Here is a 20,346-nt window from a genome sequence, read left to right on the forward strand (position 1 = left end):
CAAACCCATTTATATAAATTTGGTAAGAATTGTCAATATTAACACCAGCATTGATGTGTTTCATCACAGTACAGCAATATAATCTAGCTCAAAAAACTTGTTTAAGTGTGTAGTTACTCTTTAAACATCGAGCTAAATCCCAGATCAAAAGTATGTTGAAGGGCCCCGAACACTGTCTTCTGTATTGTGAATTGTTTTGTCAAATGTTTGTTTTATGTATCCTGTCCTTAACTTTTATGTTGCAGATGGAGCTGCTGTGATGCAAGAATAATTTCAGACTTGGTCTGACAATAAAGTAGTTCTCTATCTATGATTATGACAGTATCTAGGTTTCTGACGGTCTGTGCAAACGTTCAGATACCTGGTTAAGGTCGTAATGTGTCACAGTATTCTGGTTTTGTCCGAGTACTTAAAGTAGGATAACCAGGTTTTGAAAACCAGTCTAAGGACTTACCTGGATTTCTTATAAAGAGATTTGATGTTTACAACATGTGACCAGGATACTTCAAAAACATGATTTTAATTAGATAACTAGTTCACATGCAACCCGCAAAGCCTGTTCATTCTAATTGGTGTTGTGACGTTCGCGAACGATCTGATTCTTATGAACAGTTCTTTGGTGCCAACGACGGAAACCGGGTCGAATGTGAGGGCTGTTCTTTTTAGTTGTGCCCAAATTTCGCTGCCTGCCCGAGATCCACTTCCCTTTATGCCGATTACCACAGGCAGCTTCTTTCAACTGCAACTCTGCTTTAGTAGGTCAAGTGCCAACGTTGATCAACATTATTACCTTCCACCAAGTTTTTTTTTTTTTTTGATGACAACTCTGTCATGCAGAGTTGTATCATACGTTATTGGCAAATCAATGATGTTTAATTGTTCCTACATTATGCTGCTGTTTCCTTTTACATTTTTAAAGCGTGGAATTTTAAATATGCGTGTGTGTTGACCACTCTCTACCTCGCTCGTTCGCGAACGATGAGGCCTTTTTTTGGGGACGGCTCTCGGAAAGGAACGGAAGCATAAGATCTGGCTCCCTTCAAAGAGCCATAATTCCCAACAATAATTCTATTTCCTCTTAGTCAAAAATCAACTGTAAGCAGATAGACTTAGAGCAAGAGATAAAGCAACATTTGACCCTTTTTCATTAGTCCTCTACTGCATTGATTCTGCTCTTTTTCTTTAATCTAGCGTAGCCCTTTAGGATTTAATTTCAAATTTCTGCGTCAAACCAAACCCATAAAAAACTGGACAGCAAGTGCATAAAATGTACTGTATGTCCCCATACTTTCACAAAAAAATAGTATTCTTCTAGTAAGAGGTGTTGTTTAGTAAAGTGAAGCTTCTCAATCGTTATAAAGGGTTGCAGGGATTTAGAAAACAGTACAGCTCAAATGCACAGTACGCTCCCTATATGTTTTTCCTTGGGCTTGTACAGTCTGTCCACTCTGTGCTGCATAAATCCATTATCATGCACATAATAAGCTTAATGATTCACAGACTCATTTAGAGCCTGATGACTTCCTGGAGGACTGGATGGCAACTTGTGGTTTGGGATATTGCACTTATGCTCGCACGCATGCGTGTTCTGCCATCAATTATAGAGCTGTCGACACTTTGGTTTCTTTTGATGGACACTTGTTGGGGGAAAACATGGTTAAACATTCCCACTGAGTCACTTTCACTCCCGTGTTGTCACAGCTCAGCTATCCTCCCACTCTCACCGGCTCCGCCCCGCTGTTCCCGGCAGTCTCAGCGCACACCGAGCATTCTCCGATACTGTCAAGGTGCGTTTGGCGACTGATTACGATCCCTTCAATTTCCTTGACATTTTTTCTTCCTGTCCTGGACATTTTGCCGCCTTTATTTGCTGTGTGCACGTAGTAACATTAACTGTTACAGTCTTTTTAATCACTCAGAGGATACAGGCTCGCTTGACTCGCTTCCAGCTGGAATAAACGCTCACACTTGAGGACATCATGACTTTTAATCTGGAGTTTTTTGCCGTAACGTTCAGCGCCATGTCACTGGTACTTCATTCGAAAGCAGGTAAAAAAAAATCCTTTATTTCCAGTCATTCACCTTATTATGTTAAGGCTTTGAACAAGAAGGCATCATCTCTTAGGAGCTGGCTAAGAGGATTTAGTCCACCTCTTAGCCAGTTATTAAAATCAGGCTGAAATGACGCACTTTGAACCTTTATGGCGGCTTTACATCAAAGGGAAGGATCGGTCTTAACTTGTAAGTGGGTGTGTGTGAAAAGAATATGCCAGTTAAATAATAGTCAACTGTGATTTTCCTACATGTCATTCCATATTTAGTGCTTTGCTTTTGTGATTTAAAATATTAATCCAGATATTTCAGGTTGATGATGACAGATTATTTCGCTGTTATAAGGCCTGGTTTACAGGCTGCCTGCGCATTAATTAGTGTTAATCCATATGGGTTTTTTATGAGGTATATTTTGATGATTTTAAGGTGATAAACAAATAAATAAATAAATAAAGCAGGCGTCTTCAAGTATTCTGACGTTTACATTAAAATATTAAAACTAGGATAGACAACTTGTTTTTAGAATATTTCCAATTTGTTGAAATTCTCTGAACATCCAGATATAAATAAATATATAAAATGCTGTTATGTATTTGGAAAAAGAGAACGCTACTTCCATATTTAGGAAATACAATTGGCACTACTTTTTGTTAACTGATGCAGTGGCAGTGTACCTGTTTATAGGTCAAGTAATAGGCCTACGTCAGCGGAGTGATACCTGTGTGATTTTGCACTTGAACAGTAAAAGTTACGACTAGAGGAGGAAATACCATTTATATGTTGCTCTGTCAGGTCTGTTAACCCACAGATGAGGGCCAATTAGCTTTATCTGCGGATACACTGTGCTACACAACAACACGTGCCGACGTCATGACACGCGCCTCATGTAGAGGTACCAAAAGTATCTGGTTAGGATGAGGAAGGTGCAGATGCTCAGATAAGAGTTGCAGAAAAGTTAAAATCAGAAACAAACAGGGTTTAATGCCTGGTAGGTTTATGTCTACAAGGGATTTGTCGTAGTGTTTTGGTGCCTGACAATAAACACAGATGCAGAATAAAAATGGAGAAATGAAATTAAAAAAATATCTTAAGCACTCCTCCTGTCATGGAACTAAATAGTACACTATTTAAGTGTATGTGTTTTAATGAAATTCACAACCACAAGCTGCAGATCGCATGGTTTGTGAAGGAATGTCCAAAATATTTCACTGAGATTTAGCAAAATTACATTATGAGACACTGTTAAATGTACGGGGACAATAATCAAGTGTAAAAGCTAACATAACCTTAAAGTCGAGGTGAAATGAAAAATGTCATTTTAATCCTTTTAGATCACATCCCCGGTAATATTGTGCATCTATTTGACAATATAGGCCAAAAAAAAAAAATATCCTGTGTGCTTACGTAAGCTAGGACCAACCAATTTCAACCAATCAATCTGCAACATTTAGCCGCAGAGCACCAAGAGCGCTCGGTCAGTTAGCTAGCTACTGCGCTGTGGAGAACGTCTGTCTACGCCCACTTCTCAACGATCAAATCCCTCTAATGATATGTCCCGCCCGCACGTCCTGTTTCACTGTGAAATACGTCACGATACGGAAGCAAGATACTCTCGAAATGCCGTTTCAGCTCGACTTTAAGTGACTACATAGCTAGCGTCCCAGACCAACTCCGTATGTGGCCAGAGTGATCGGATCTGAATGCGCCCTCAATCCATCACTGTATTTAGGGCTTGTGATCCGATCTTAAAACCACACATGGATACCATATGTAAACAAAGCCTTTGAGTGGGAGGGGAGATATGATGCAGGTACAGAACACAATCCAAACCTCAATATGTGGATGTGTTAAATTTGTTGTGCAATATGTTTAGATAAAAATGTGACTGATTTCTTTTGAAGTGACTCAACGACACAGATGTTTTCATCACATTAAGTAGATCTTGCAGATGTGAGCTGAAACACTTTGGTGCAGGAATCTGACATTTTCAGCAAATCGTTTAAGAAGGACATTTAAAGAGCCTCCTCCAGTGAAAATCAAGTGTTTGATCTCGTAAACATCTCCATGTGGTGTTCTTCATGTGCTACAAGACATATCAGGGACAACATCAACAGTCATCTCCATGGCTGGGCCTGTCTGCTTTCAAACTGCAGTGTACCAAGGACAGGCTGAACAACACGTTTTCAGATTGGCAGGTTTGAGACGTCACAAACCTAAGGAGCCAATCCTGTTAATGGACGGGGTGATGCTACGTGCAATCTATGGTTAACGTTACTACTACTTATTACTAAATTTCGAGTTAGCTAAGTTTCAACAGAGGTGCTTTTTGACCAAAGGTACCAGGAACTTTTAGTTCCAGGAACTTCTCTTCAAGGAACTAAATGGTTCTCATGGCCCATTGTTGTCCGCGTTTCCACAGCGACCTTAAGTCCCGGGAAGGTTATGCAAATCAGGCCAGTGATGTATGGAGAAAAGTGACTGCACTACACCACCGGTCCAGTAGGTGGCGGTAAGAAGAAGATAAAGGTCATACAGCAAAGAGATGAACGGGCCGGTATAATCATTTGTGCGACACTACAGTTAGCCTGTTAGCATGGAGGAGATTAAACTGCTGTTTTTGATCGTGCTTTATTGCATCAGCAAGGCCTGAACCTCGTCTTCGGTCCGTCTGTTGTAGGCTTTCTTCTCGAAGCACGATGATAACAGTGAGCTTGCAGCTGCAGTCTTTTAAACATGGCGGGTGAAATAAAACGCTGCGAATACTCGACCAATCAGAGCCGATCAGCACTGCAGGCCCTGAAAGCTTCTGGACCTTTGGAAAGAACTACTCCCTGAGCAGGAACTTTTCAGGGGGTAAATTAATTACCTCAGAACTAAATTTAGACACTGGTTCCTGCTAACGAAACGCAGGAGTTCTGGAGTTCTTCAAAAGGTTCCTGGGGAAAGTTCAGGCTATTGATAAGCACCTTAAGTTGCCACTAAACGATGGCAGAGACGTGTTTTGTATTTGGCTGTAATTTCACGAAAGGAGAAACGTAGCACATAGTGGGCGGGGCCTATGCAGATTCAGGAATTTTTAATGAAGGAGAAGGAGGAGATGCCTTGGGAGGATTTTTACAAAGTAATTAAATGTATTTTGCAGAAAAAACATATCAGACACAATTTATTATGTCAAGCAGAGCATTTTATATCTCTTAAAACACGACTGGAGCTGCTTTTTTAGGAGTCACATGGGGAAAATGTCAGGCTTTATGTTCCAAATGTCATCGAGTTTACAGGTGATTTCACCAGGATGTTTCCCAGAGTGGATGAGTGATATGATTTAATTTCTAATGTCGTCACAGAAAAGGAAACTGTAACAGGAATATAAATCGACTGTATTCGGGCTTGGCGTAAACCTTGTCAGGAAGTGTTTATAAGAGATGAAGTACCTTCCTGAAAGTGGCACCACTTGAAGTCCTATGTAACGTTGTCAAGTTTGCCCGAGCTTCACCCCGCTTGGTTGTAAACATAGTCATAACTTTGTTCAGCCAAAAGCAAAACATTTACTCTTACACTTCCTGAAGCTCCATTAATACTGAACAGGTGGGATTAATTCACCTTCTTCCTCACCTACAGATTGCCCTCCACCAAGCAACCTGACCCATAACTGGCTCGACCCGTTTACAGTGAACGTGTCCTGGGAGAAGCCCCACGACCTGCTGAACAAGACCCACGTGAATTACAAATATACCACCATCAAGAACGGAAAGGATCAGGTAAGAGAAATGATGATCTTGATGATGATCAGTTAACTACAGAACACTTGACTGCTAGTCAGGTTTGAGAAGTCTTCCTTGGTGATGCATTTAAGGAATCTCTGGTATTCACAGTTGTTTAATTACAAGGCCTTGGGACTACTCTTCATTTTTGATGGCAAAACTTCTTAATCCCATCGAAGTAATGTAGTAATAATGAATAATATAGTCACTGGGCTCCAGGCAAGACCTTTCTGTGCCAACAGATTTCCTACAAACGAGCGATTTAATAGAACTTGTGGGAGTTTCTCAAAACTACGTGCTGTGACCAGACCTGTTGTATGAGTCATGCGCAGGTATTTAGCTTTTAATGGGGGAGAGCGAGGAACACTCATTTGACTTGAGTTACAAAAGTGCTGTAAAGCGAGGGAACTTTAAGTGTGGAACCAAAAGAGATATTTAAGGATGTGTGATTTTTATCACCATATTTTGGCAAAATGAAAGTACACATTTCAGTGTGATAAAACGTGGCGTGGTAACGTCCACAATCGTACGTTTCCATGATGCCATGTCCCACTAACTCACATTAGTCATCATTAGTCATAGGGCACTTTGCATACAAGGACGTTTTTTATTTGGCCTTCTACTTCATTTATCTCTTTCTTTATCAGGGTGTGACTTATGAGCCAGGGCATGACCCACTGTGAGCCGACATGGATTACGGACAAAAGACAGTTATATTAAGATGTTAAAATAACCATAATAAAAATAAATAAATAAAAAAGCACAGCAGTTAAAAGTCCTCAGTAACGATTTAAAAGAGGACAATGACTCAGCTGGCAGGGCGTTCCACAGTTAAGTTCCTGCCAGAGGATCTCCAGCAGCGATCTGGCATGTAAAAAGTTAATAGATCACCGATATAAGCCTGACCATGTAAGGCTTTGAAAACAAGCACTAAAATTTACAAATCAATTCTAAAATTAACTGGTAACCTGTGAAGGTCAGCGATAATTGGAGCTACGTGCTCACTTCTGTTGGAGCGAGATTAAAGCCGAGCAGCAGCATTTTGGGTCAGCCGTAGCCTGTGAATGCTTCCCTTACTGATACCAGAGGACTGGAGGGAATCAACACATGAATGAAGTCGGGAAAAGAGAGGAAGGGTCTAACCTTTAACCCCTTTCCCACTGGTCAACAAACCCGCTCACACCCGGCTATTTTGCTTAGGTTACAATCGACATTCAGACCCGAGTCTACTGCAGAGTCATTTGACCCGGGTAGTTATCGCCTCGGCTCCGACACACTAGTCTCCGCCACCTTTCCGCAGCTACAAATTCCGCCCGTCTCAATCGTTCCAAATTTGTCGGCGCCGAGTTTGATAAACAGACTGAATGAGTGATAGATACTGTTCTCGGCGTGTTTGTGACGTCAGGCGGTGACGCAGCAGAAAAGAGACCCACAGGAGGATATGGGAAAAGAGACAATCTGCATTTAATAGCGGGTCTTCCCAAGTCTGAAAAACCCACGTCAACGGGGAAGAAAGGGGTGTAAACCTGATATAATGTGGTCGATATCATTATGAGAGGTCGAGGGAGTGATTATAAACACTTCTGTCTTGGAGTCGTGCAAACTTACGTTTTTGGACATTCAGCATTTGGTGTTAATCAAGCAAGACAATATGAAGAAGAAGAAGAAGCAATACTTAATTTATCCCCGAAGGGAAATTAAATGTTTTCTCTCTCTCTCTATCTCTGTTTTTTACAAACATGCTACACACACATAGGCCCAAAATACACACATGCACAAACAGGACTCCATGGACATGCACTAATGGAGAGATGTCAGAGTGAGCGGGCTGCACATGGACATGCGCCCCGAGCGGTGGGGGATTCGGTGCCTTGCTCAAGGCAGAGCGCAGGAAAGGAGCTGGCACCTCTCCAGAGTCCCAGAATTGCTATGACGTTGAAAGTAGTGTGCCTTGTATTCCAACAGATGGCGCCAATACGCTGCCTGCTACCAATAGAGGAAGCTAACGAGCCAAGCCTTTGTTAACCTTCCCTGCTTCAGTGGCCCTACTGTAGTTAGAGAGCACAGGGAAGTTGTTTACACAGCTACCTCTGCTCTTCCTCTGCTCATGCACACACACTCGCTCTACCACCCCACGCTCACGCGCTTAGCTCTTCCCTAAACAGAGCTGCGCTTCTAGTATAAGATCAACACCTCAGAAGCGCTGTGTGTACAGCTACATACAGGAACAGGACAAGCAGTAGGCTATACATGATGGATGGATGGATAGATGGGGCGGCTGTGGCTCAGTGGTAAAGTCGGTCTTCTCTCAGTTGCAAGGTTGAGGCTCGATCCCTGACCGCTACAGTCCACATGTTGAAGTGAACCCCAGATTGCTGCCGGTGTATGGATGTTGATAGATCCTGATTGGAGATTGGTATAGTAGCCTTTGCCATCAGCGTGTGAATGTGAGTGTGAGGGTCAGACGAGTAGTACAGTACATGGACTAGAAGCGGGAAAATTCCTGTCGACCCCCCCCCCACGGCTAATCACACCCTGTTTACATTTGTGCTCTGATGAAAAGGCAGCTGTATTGATGTTTCACAAGTGTTTAAGTCCTCTAATAACAGCTGTGTAACACTGAAGTTCTATTTACTCTGCACCTGTACGGAAACAGCAAACGGTCCTCGTAACAGAAGGCAATCATAGTGTTAGAAGGACCCGTTAACTAATGTTGCGAGGTTTGGCAGTGGAGAGAGTTTGCTGCACAAAAGCAGAGGAGGTTTAGATTAAGGATTCACAAATATTCTTGCATGAAGAGGCCGATTGTCTTATTTTATCAAAAAACGAAAACAAAAAACCACACAGATAAATCTAAGAAAAATGTAATTGTTTTGACAGGCCCAGGGAACAAGTAAGCAAAACAGATGTTTCTGCAAGTGGCTGTTTCCTGACTTTCATGGAACGCACAAACACAGAGGAGTTTTCCAAACGCTCCTTTTCTTTTCTTTTTAGACTTCCTTTTTGCATTATTACAAAACTGCTTGTAGGACTAAACAGACAGGCTATAAAGGGTGATACAATACAGCTCATGTGTTACCTGTAACTTAACTTCCTGCTTAGGACTACTATCCCGATAGTCCAGAGCAGGAGGAGAGGCTGAGAACAAAACCCCAGCACTATAATCGAGCAGGACTATCCGCCTCAGTCAGTCTCATCCCTGTCTTATACATGACGTTTACATACAAACCCAGTGACAACTCATTGATCACAGAAAACAGGAGACGCTGGGTTAACCATTTGGACCAATACCTACAGAATGTGTCACACATTTCCTTTACAGTTAGGGTTGGGCGTTTTTCCCCCCTAACTCGACCATCAGTAATGTTAACGATCAATAAATGGATTAATCGTTATCTTTTTATTTACTTTTTCAGCCTATGAGAGAAAAAACGAAATGTTTTTTTAATCAAATTTTAATTTTCACGTTTTCACAGCCTAAATCAATGACTGTATATATATAGATGGGCGACGCGTCTCCATCTGCTCTCATTGTACAGAATTGATGCCAAAATAGCCCTGTGATAGGCGCTGCCATCTTGTGATGGTGACGTCATTTGGAGCCAGAGTCTGCACGGTAGCGATCGGCGGGTGGCGCCGCCCTAGCCACTTCCGCTAACCAAAACACACACGAAAAAACAGCAAGGATCCCGCACGCCGGCGTGTTTAACAGCAGAACAGCTTCTTTGTGTTTGTCTGAGGTTAACGTTCAGAAGTATGGAAAGTTCAATGACTGTAGTGATTGTTTTAGTTACGTTAATCCGGAACAGATCGGCTGCAGGAGCCTTATTTGTCAACAGAGCTGTCAATCATCCTTTTTACAGCATCAAATAACCAATTAAAAATTAACTTGTCAGGAAAATAAACACTTGGACGTAAATCAGCGTGATAAGAACTAACTATGATAACAGAAACCATGGGTTAATCTCCTGCTGTGTTTGAAAGGGCGACTGTTGGGCTTTTAATACCAACATCAGCTCGATTAAATTCCATGCGATCGACTAAATTATTCAGGACCAATAATCGATCATTGATTAACCATTACCCATCCCTATCACTTTCCATTCCCCTTTTGTCTGAGGTTCTATGTCTAGCCACTTTATAATAGTTTTTTTGCTCGCTACGAGAAGTATTTTCAGAAGGTGTTAAATTCATATAAATCCCAAATATATGGTGCCAAAACTACCATCCGTCTCAAAACCCACTACTGACTTCATGCTTGTTTTATCTCTAGCCGATAGGATTGAATTACTGGACAATTCTATATGTATATGATGGTGATCAGACATAAAACATTCCCTTCTTGATGATGCATTACGATACTACTGTTAAGAAGCTTTGATTTAAACAGCATTGTGACAATGACATATTAAAATCGCACTGTGCAAGCCCTCATTTATGTCCTTGCTGTTCCCCCAGGACACAACGGGGACAGGGTGGACAAATTTCACAGTAGCCTGTCTCACTGAAGAGATGGATTCTAATCGTTGTACGTACAGCGTTTGGACTGATGACAAATCCTGCAGCAGCTCCGATGAGATCACACATCAACATCAACGCGTCAACATCAGCGTCAAGAGCAGAAAACCAAGCGGTAAGATCGAAGCTTAAAATAACTGTGATACAGTCAGCTTTGTGATGCTTTAAAGTCTGACGTGATGCTTTGTTTTTGCACTGTGCAGCTCAAGTTGTGAAGGGCTTCAAATGTGTCATCCATAGCGAAGAGGCAGACTGTTCCTGGATACCAGTGGACCGGTCTTTAAACCTGACGCTCTCCTACAGGTGAGAGTTACAGCAACAGCCAAGATAAAGGAAATAAAATATATCCAGGAATATTTCAATGAATTCCACTTTCACTCATGGTGAAATATAAGAGACTCAACATTAATCACGTGCCGTATCAGAGAGCATAGCTCCTATACTTCCTCTTAAGAGAGCGACTTGTGCAGGAGCATGCCCCCTCTTTTCTTTGGACTGCAGCGCTTCACACTCTGCGTCACACACAGGATTGTTTGCAAGAAGTTGGCTCACATTTAGTCATCACGTGACTTTTGTTATCTACCTTTTACCCTTATCTTTGCCTTAATCCCAATATAAAGCAAAAACAACTTAACTTTTCAAATACCTGAATACTGATAAATTCTCCAGTGTTACTCTTTAAGATAAGTTAAATGTGTTTAGATGGACTTAATCGTGCTACTACAGGGTCTGTATTCTGGGCTGCACACTGTCGCCTCACAGCTAGAAGGTTCCTAGTTCAAATCCCGGTTCAGACGTAGCGGGCCTTTTTGTGTGGAGTATGTTCTCCCCGTGCATGCGTGGGTTCCCTCCGGGTACTCTGGCTTCCTCTCACAGTCTCAAGACATGCTCGTTAGGTCCATTGGTGGCTCTAAATTGCCCATAAGGTGTGGGTGTGAAAGGCTGACTGTCAGCCCTGGGTGGGCTGGATTTGATTTCTCCAACATCTTTTCCGGTTGTTGTATTCTCGCTCGCTTCAGCTCGACTAAAGTTAATTATTAACGTATCAAAGTATAAAGTGACGTTGTGTGCGAGAGCTGGCGAGACAGCCGCGGTTGTGCTTTTGTTCATATATATTCCAATTTAAAATATTTGTCGACAGCCCTAACCCCAGCCCTAGTTTGGGCACACATAAGTCTCTTGTGGTGTAAGAGAAACAGCTTTATTGTGACGGTCACAGAGCTGGCACCCAGCGTGCACTGCTTCTTGTAAACGTCTTGTAGCTATTCAGCCTCTTGGACAACATACAAAGGTCAGATCTTTCAAGATGCTTTCATCTCAACAGTGCGAGAACTCCTCACAGATCCTGATGGTGGTGGTGGTGCATACATGTAGTGACATAATTCAGTTACATTAATCAGTCCAAATGAATATTAAAGGGAATGCAGATAATCCTTTGGTTTTGTGGGCATCTACTGGTGGCTGCTGGAATTGCATCCTACCTGGTGGTTTACAGGATGGGAAGTGCCAGCTGTAGCCTTCCTTACTCCGCTCTTCTCTTCTCACCCTGTCCTTTTCTGTCCTCACAGGATTTGTGGTCGCTCCGCGGAACATATGAAAGGTTTAAAAGTGTGCGATCATCTCTACATCAACGGAACGAGGATGGGTTGTTTCCTAAAAGTTGATGCTACAAAGGGTGACATCTACATCCTCGTGGAGACTGAAGCCGGAATGAGCACCTTTAAACCTAAACTTGGTAGGCTCTAATTGTTTATCCGTGGTGTCTTTGCTATAAAACATTTGCTGTTACTTATATATAAAATTGTTTTGTTTTTAAAAACTAATACTGGATACTTTTTCCTCAGAGGTCCCTTTGCCAAAGCTGAGCATCAAAGAAAATGGATCCCGACTCAAACTGAGCTTTGAACGTCTGGAGGTGGGAAAAGATTGCAAATGGCAATATGAGATCTGCCACAAAAAATGCAGTTACTCCAAAGTAAGTGGGAAATATAAATGTTTCGAAGCAGACATTTGAATTTCAATGTCAACATCTTTATTGATTATAGTTTCTCTCTACCCCTTTCTTTTCTGCCTTCTGCTTTTACTATTTTTTAGGAGTGCAAGAACTACACTAGCGATAAGCACGTGATAGAGGTGGCCTACGATGAAAGATGCCATTACGAGTTCCAGTACAGAATCATGGCTGACTACTGCCCGGAAGTATCCAGTGACTTCAGTGAAGTTGTAACTTACGGTAACTCTCTGACCAATTCTTCTTGCACTATCTCAGTGATACAAGCCAACAGTGACATGATCATGAAGTACGCTTATTGTGCTCTGCTTTTTATGTTGTCTTTAAATTAGTGTTTATACTCTTTCTTTCTTAATTCACAAACTACTTTAATGTGATCACTTTGACCCCCCCCACTTGACCCCCCAACACACCTACCAATCTGCACACAGCTGCTTGCCCCGCCCCCCCTCTTTCTGCCTGGGCGTCATTAATGACTTAGTGTCTGAAAACGATCCAGTGTTACCGCATGACATCTGCACCTTTGGCGAGCTTCTATTTACAAAGACAACTGTCAGACAACTTTCGTAACCTAGCAACAGCAAGTTCTGGTGAGAAGCGCTCTGAAATTGAGGTTGCACAATCAGTGAATTTTGAATTTTCAATGATCATTGTGTGGTGATTAAACTTCAGTGGATATCAGCGTAGAGGTCACAGAAAAAAGGACTTTGGTTTTACCGTTGGCAAAGCTCAAAATGTGCTGCTACATAACAGGCATGCGGGTTTTCTTCGGAGCGATACTGAGTTGATGCTCACATTATTTAAGGCTGCTTTTTGTACAATTTGGATGTTTTGGTGCACATCATTAAAAATACTGTAGATTTGCATCAACACGGACACACATACTTAGAGATTTACAGTGAGAACGAGAAAAGAAAATTAATAACTGATGTTTTTTTGTTTTTTTGTCTTGAACTGAAGAAAATGTTTGTACTGTTCCTCACAGGTACTGACAAGCCTGACGTTACGCTGACTGTGGTTGCCATCGTCGTCCCCATCATCCTGTCTATCTGCGTCCTCCTGTCCTGCTACTGCCTCAGGAGGTACGTTTTGGACGGAGTCAACTTTGTCCAGTTGCTTTACATTAACTTTTGCAATCTGTTTCGAGAGGTGATGTTGTAAAGGACACCACACTTGTGAAAGAGTTACTGCAACAATGCCGGATTATTGCACCAGTTGAACCTTGTATAATAATTGATTGCAAGTTTTTGATCACACCAGCTGGGAAACAAAGGCTGTGTGTGTGTGTGTAATGCTAGCAGGAAATGCTTTGCATAAACATCGACCTTAAACATGAAGAAATCATTGTGGTGGCCCAAGCCAAACCATGACAGACACTGGAAGTTAAGAGTCATAGGACGTTGTTGTTACTTTAAACACAAACCTGACTTCCTTGAGCTGTCACAGTGGAGTACACTGAATAGAGTGAGGGCGTGTGTGGGTGGAAAATTATACAGTACCCTGCCCCAGCTTCAGGCACATGGAGGAGGGTATTTTAAGTCGTCGGTTCTTCGTGTATGTGTGTTGGAGGCTTCAGGTTTCTCCACATGTTTAGGTGACATCCGTGAACGTTATTGGATTCCAAACAGGCTATGACATGACAAACCAACACATCTTAATCTTAAGGTGTTATGGTATTTTTAAGACTTGGCACTACTTTACAGCCTCGGGGCTCTGGATAACTTAGAAGTACAAAACGTTTGCTGTGGAAGATTTCTTAAGTCGGATGCTGAGAGATTTTTTGTGGTGGGAGTGGTTGCTGGTCCTTGTCATTGTTGTCTGTCTCTGACACAACCTAAAGAGCATGTCTGGACTGTGGGAGGCTGTGGGAACAGCTCATCAGACACAGCAATGACATCACTCAGTGTAAAGCCACCAGACTCGATTGGCAAAAGCAGTAAGTTTAGCTCGTAGAACATGGGAGTTGCTTGTTAACAGCTGAACATGTTGGTTGTTTGTGTTTTTGAGATATGGTGGATTCGAGCTAACCTCAAAACCACTAAGGAGGGAATTAACTTAAGGATTGCGTTGTTTTTGCCCTTGCAAAACCTGTGCTAATGACACAAAAAGACTCAAAGCACACCCAGAGGGCTGAATGAACCCCAAAGCACGCTGCAGCGCAAACAGCGTCTCTGTGCTCCGGTGCCGTTTGTGCTTATTTAAATGAGTCATTCGGGGCGACTTTGTCCCATTTCTATGTAAATGAGCCTCGTCACAAAAAGCGTCTAATTCACAAACAGCAGCACTAACAGCACCGCGCAGGTAGAGTGAAAATATTACCGCCTGCAGAGAGCCGTTGGGAACTGTGGCACAGTATCGTAAGAGTGTCACAGTGATCAGTGATCATGAACTCCGCCATTTGTGTGATCAAAAAATGTATTCGTTTGTAAATACATTTTGTTAATAATATATTATGATTATTATTATAATCGCAAGGCCAATCATTCAAGGTGCAGACAGCTTCTCGCCACACAAAACAAGAGCAAACTGCACGGATCTGCGAAACTTTATGGCCATGTTTGCGCTTGAATATCATCACTGCAATTTGTTTTGTGAATCAGACCTTGAGACGGAGCAGATAGCGGGGGCAAATGATGCGCAGTTTGTGGTGCTATCAGCGGCCGTAATTCAGTCGAGCCAGCGGTAGACCTGCAAAAGCTGTGTTCTTGAACTCTTCAGTCTGATTTCAAAGTTGAGGTGAAATGAAAAATGTCATTTTAATCCTTTTAGATCACATCCCCGGTAATATTGTGCATCTATTTACAATATAGGCAAAAAAATACAGAAAAACTATTTCTTCGTATTCTTATATCAAATTTATCATTTTTTCTTCCGGTAAAACTAAATTTCACGCGTGCTTACGTAAGTTAGCACCAAACAATTTCAACCAATCAATCTGCAACATTTAGCCGCAGAGCACCAAGAACGCTCGGTCAGTTAGCTAGCTACTGCGCTGTGGAGAACGTCTGTCTGCGCCCACTTCTCAACGATCAAATCCCTCTAATGATATGTCCCGCCTGCACGTCCTGTTTCACTCGGAAACACGTCACGATACGGAAGCTAGATACTCTCGAAATGCCGTTTCAGCTCGACTTTAAACCGAGCGATATAGAGTGTGACTTATGCATGTCTTCAGTCATTCTGGTGGTTGGGACCAATGTGTGCTAATTGCTGCTTTCTTTATGACATTCTTGTTGTGGTGTGTTTATTTATAGGCACAGCGCTATCATTTGCCCAAACATACCAGATCCATCAGCCATCTTCAAGGAAATGATGATGAACGGAAACAAAGAACTCAAGGTATCAAGTAACAAATACAATCTGTATTCTCTCCTCTCCTGCTCTCTCCGCCTCCACCAACACTCACTACACATTTCTGGTTTTCAGACTACGACAGGGAGTCTGTACACGCCGGTGCCGGAGCCCTTGGAACCGTGCAGAATTACCCCTGTAAACGAGAACAGCATCCTCCAGCAAAACATCTGACGTCGGTCGTGTGCAAAGCGATGCCTGCAGTGCAGCTGGACTTCTGCTCTGGGTGACTTCATGAAAATCATTTACAGAGTAACTTAACATCAGGCTGATCAACTTTGTTTCATATACTTCTTCTGGTGGGAGGAAGGTTGGGAAGGCAGTGGTGGATGGAGAAAGCAGCTCTGTAGAAACAGATCATTGAGGTGGGGCTCATTCTCATGTAGGGCTGTAAGCAATGACTGTGGAGGAATCTCTCATTATTTTTTCCATCCTTTGATTTTTGGTTGTATTTAATGACTGACAAATCAACCAGTTGTCTGAGCTGTACGTGTATATACTGCTGAGTAGTTAATTTATTACAAAGCATCATGTTTTATAAGCTATTCATGATTCAGATTGCAAAGTTATTAGCATATTGAAGCTGTCAAATACTTGCAGTGAAGTATAAAGTACAATATCTGCCTCTAAGATGTAGAAGAGTAAAAGCAGGAAAGGAAAGACTGGAGAACAAGTACAGATCCTGCACCTTTAATGTACAGGAGTAGCGCAAACTTCAACCACCAGAGGTCTGCAAAAACAAACATCAGCTGCTGTTGAGTTACTCTCTAAATACATGGATATACGTGTTTATACTTGTACTCATACTTGGGGCTGCTGACGCCTTTCAAGGACAGGAAATGCACTGAATCCCTGGAGCTACATTAAAAAAAGTTTCCCAGAAATGGACCCAGAAATACCAACAGGACAATAGAGTCAGTCCTGCTCTCACTGTGATGATATCCTTCTGCTGGTAACGGAGGATGAAAATGAGGATGTTGGTGCACACTCAGGGCTGCAAGTTGCCCAGCGGAAGCTGTATCCACTGGGACCTGCGAGGGATCTGGTGCATCCCTGGATATCTGCTGTAAAAATCCTAGAGATCACAAGGGGATCAAAAGGAGGCTTATGTCTTGACAGTCTCTTTGTAGGGAGGCAGGTGAATGCACTCACGGCAGCAGGCAATAGGAAGGAAGCCATAACCTAGAGGTGGAGAGCTTCTACTTCTTTTCTTTCATACATCTTCCTCCAAGACTGAACAGGATGAGAACTGCTTGAGTCGACCCCCAAATGAGGAAAACAGCTTGTTTTGTTGGCATGGATACAAACACTGCCGTACAAGGAGCTAATGGGATGAGTGCATGGCAAACAGGACAGGGCCGACGTCCTCTGCTGGGAATCCCGTGTGAATAACACTGAAAGAGACTTAAATATGTGGAATTTAATGAAGAGGCACTGCTATGGTGACATTTTCAATATGTTATCTTGGAACAAAACCTTGGAATCTTCACTTTCTTTCATCTGGTAACCACTTACACTATAAGAAGTGGAGGAAGCCTCTGGTTCTGGTTTTAAATGTAACACAATGCTGAAGCGTCTTAAACCTGCATTCTTTCTAGTGGCCAGCAGGGGGACACCCCACTGGTTGATTAAATGAGTCTGATTCTATTAAACCAGACGAAAACAACCTATACCTCTCAGTTGATTTTTCACCTTAGTTAACATTTTGCTAGTGTGTATAGAATCGATGGCTAATATCAAGTCTTCTTCAATAAATAATGATGTTTATTTTGTGAATTATGGTCACGTTCAGAGCAATCTCGGATCCCGTCAGCTATACTCTGACGATGATATAAGCTGTGTCCCAATCCACATGTTGCTGCCTTCGAAAGAGGCGGTCTACGGACGAGGCTCCATTTCTTGTTTGCGCCACCAGCTGCTCCTGCCCTTACCCTTGCGTCACCAAACGCTGCTCCTGTTGCCTAGCAACAGGTAGCTAGCGGGCTAACTAGGCTATCATAACTAACGTCGAGTAAGTTAACCTATTATTTTAAAGATAATTTGTTTCATGGGCCCCTTTGTTTTTTTTAAACTTGTGTATCTCTAGCTATTCAATTGAGTTGAAACCAAAAACGTTTACATGTAAAGTGTGTTCCTCTGCCGCGTAAGAGTCCACTATTTTGTTCGAATTGGCGCGCAATGCATCTCCACCTTCGGGTGGATCCTTCGCGACCCAGAAAACAGAGGACGCATTTGTCGCCGCATCTGTAGGAGCCTTCGAATTCGGACAGCCTTCGGCGCGTTTAGTGATAAACGACTTCCAGTCAGTGTTTACAGAAAAAGAAACATTTTTTCTTGTGATTTACTTGTAATTAACGGGTCTTGCCTTTGCCGAAATTTCAACATCATGATGCAGATGAGTAAAAACTGCAAATGAAGCTTTGTCAGCTCTGTCCTCTTTTAAAATGCTCGTTAGTTGAACGGAGGTCGGATCGATCATTTCTGAGGCAATCGAGGAAATCTGAACGCTGAACAGCTTTCATGACAATTTGTGTTAAGTTGAATTTTAGGTCTAGAGCAGATCGTTAGCTCAACAAAATTAATAAGAAGCTAAATTGTTGTCAGATAGTCGTTGACGGGAGCCGGGATGTCATTACGGTGGATTACATTCCGCCTGCTTTTGCTCTCCACACGGACTGTTTTTCCTGCATACGCTGCGGCCTGCTGCTGATACGTGATTGGTCAACACTACTTGAACTGCAAACGGAAACCAGAACACTTACTATCCCTAAAATCCACGTCGCTGCTGACAGATTCTACATAGAAGTGTAGAATCTGTAAACAGAGATTATGTTTAGAGTAAAATAACACATTCTTTGAACAAGGAATACTCCCTGTCAGCCAAATATGGTCACAACAAGATGGCAGCCAAAATAATGAATCGAGGCTTCAAAAGGTGGGTTTGTGACGTCCGATGGCTAAGTCCACTTCTTTTGTACAGTCTATGGTTAACCCATTATTAATGCATGTGAAAAGAAATGACATCATGATGTCAATCAGGATATTAAAGGACCTGCATGAACATTAATAACGCGAGATGTCAAATGTTTTCTTACAAGAGTTAATCTGACAAGTCTCCTTAAAATCCTCAATGTCGAGAAGTGTTTCACAGCTTTGTACACCGTTTTTGAAAAAAGGGCAATGATAGAGAGTTGTGTAGAAGTATGAGCGAACATTAAACCGATTACAACTGTTGAATTTGTGTACTTTTTTGCTTTCCCACTCACTGAAATGCCCAGCTCCACTATGCCGTATCAGCATTAGTCACACTTTTCCTTCCTTAAACTGAGTGAGGCCTGTTTTAGGTTTTGTTCTTACTCCTTCGATATAGAATAGAGAAAGCGAGTGTGGCTGTGATTGTGTGTTGCTGGATTGTAATCTCAGCCTTCTTTGTCGTCATAATTTGATAAGAAAAGGTTGACTTGTCGCGGTTTGTTGTTGGGCAGGTCAGAGCTTAGGGCACTGAGATATGTTATCTTTAACATTCTGTTAAAATGTGAAATTATTAACCAAATCCTCACTGAAGATTGGCACTATTTAGGTACCTTTTGACCAAAATTACCAGGAACTTTTAGTTTCAGGAACTTCTCTTCAAGGAACTAAATGGTTCTTGTGGTCCATTGTTGTCTGCGTTCCCACAGCGACCTAAAGTCCTGGGAAGATTATGCAAATCAGGCCAATGGTGTACGGAGAAGCAATAAGAGTAACTTCACTACACCGTCAGTCCAGTAGGTGGCGGTAAGAAGAAGATGAAGGCCATATAACAAAGATGATGTCATAAAACGCGACGAAGGGCCGGACCGGTATCATGATTTGTGCGACATTACAGTTAGCTTCTTAGATACCATTCTAAGTGCTGAAGAGGTGTAACAAATGCCTTTATTAATGTTATTTAATCACACGTGCTTTCTAACTAAGCTGAAGAATAACTTTTGGGTTTCCAGGGTGTAAAGTTGTAATTCTCCTTCAGCATGACACTTAATTTGTCATTTTCAGCTCTTAAGATTCTCTGGAAATTGTCTTTTGACCCTTTATCTTTGACTTATTAACAGTTTTAATGCATATGGAGAAAACCCATGACCCTGTGATTGAATCACCTTTGACCAGCAATGACGCCAGCAATACAATTTTGTTATGGGACTTTTATGTATTATATAGCCTAACTTATCATCACTTGTTCATTGTCAATTAATGGATGGAAATATGCTTCTTTGAATGTCGCATCGTCTAACGAAAATAGACTTCTCTCTCGGTGGAGTTGCTACGGTTCAACTTCCTCCAACGTCAATTACTTGGAAGCTTGCATAAGTATGCTTTCAAAGTAGCTTTCCAACTCTTATTACTGGAGGAAGAACCTGTTCTGAGGAGTCTTTTAAGACGAACTCAAAGTCACACTGATCTTAGATCGATAAACTACTTTGTAATAGTTTCTAAAAGTTTCTACACAACTTCCCCAAAAGATCTCACTGCCGTACTATTCATTGGGCACTGTTTTTACCGCTTTTTAAAGTTTAACTAAAAGTTTGTAATCTCCAAGCCTTCAGCATGTCTCTGGTATCATTATGCCTTGGGCAATGCATGTCTGTGTGTGTGAGCGTGCGACGCGTACCCAGC

The 20,346-nt window shown here is 42.0% G+C and overlaps 1 protein-coding gene across 1 annotated transcript; it reads left to right on the forward strand.

Moving 5' to 3' along the window:
* The first annotated feature begins 1,701 nt into the window (after positions 1-1,701).
* LOC138601227 (interleukin-13 receptor subunit alpha-1-like) lies at positions 1,702-18,917 on the forward strand. The gene is made up of 10 exons (XM_069672808.1): positions 1,702-2,049; positions 5,671-5,810; positions 10,272-10,446; positions 10,535-10,634; positions 11,900-12,066; positions 12,176-12,306; positions 12,426-12,564; positions 13,328-13,424; positions 15,597-15,681; positions 15,769-18,917. The coding sequence occupies exons 1-10, from the start codon at positions 1,980-1,982 to the stop codon at positions 15,865-15,867; spliced, it is 1,203 nt and encodes a 400-aa protein (XP_069528909.1). The 5' UTR covers positions 1,702-1,979; the 3' UTR covers positions 15,868-18,917.
* The last annotated feature ends 1,429 nt before the right edge of the window (positions 18,918-20,346 follow it).

This window comes from Semicossyphus pulcher, unplaced genomic scaffold (genome assembly GCF_022749685.1).
Source record: "Semicossyphus pulcher isolate SPU_LCO1_2020_fin unplaced genomic scaffold, fSemPul1.0.p SCAF_21, whole genome shotgun sequence".
Lineage (NCBI taxonomy): Eukaryota > Metazoa > Chordata > Actinopteri > Labriformes > Labridae > Semicossyphus > Semicossyphus pulcher.

Bases quoted from the DNA above. Each gene is read 5' to 3' on its own strand.
- LOC138601227 (XM_069672808.1), top strand. From the start codon at position 1,980: ATGACTTTTAATCTGGAGTTTTTTGCCGTAACGTTCAGCGCCATGTCA. The intron at 10,635-11,899 runs GTGAGAGTTACA...CTGTCCTCACAG, and splicing joins AACCTGACGCTCTCCTACAG to GATTTGTGGTCGCTCCGCGG. The intron at 15,682-15,768 runs GTATCAAGTAAC...TCTGGTTTTCAG, and splicing joins ACGGAAACAAAGAACTCAAG to ACTACGACAGGGAGTCTGTA.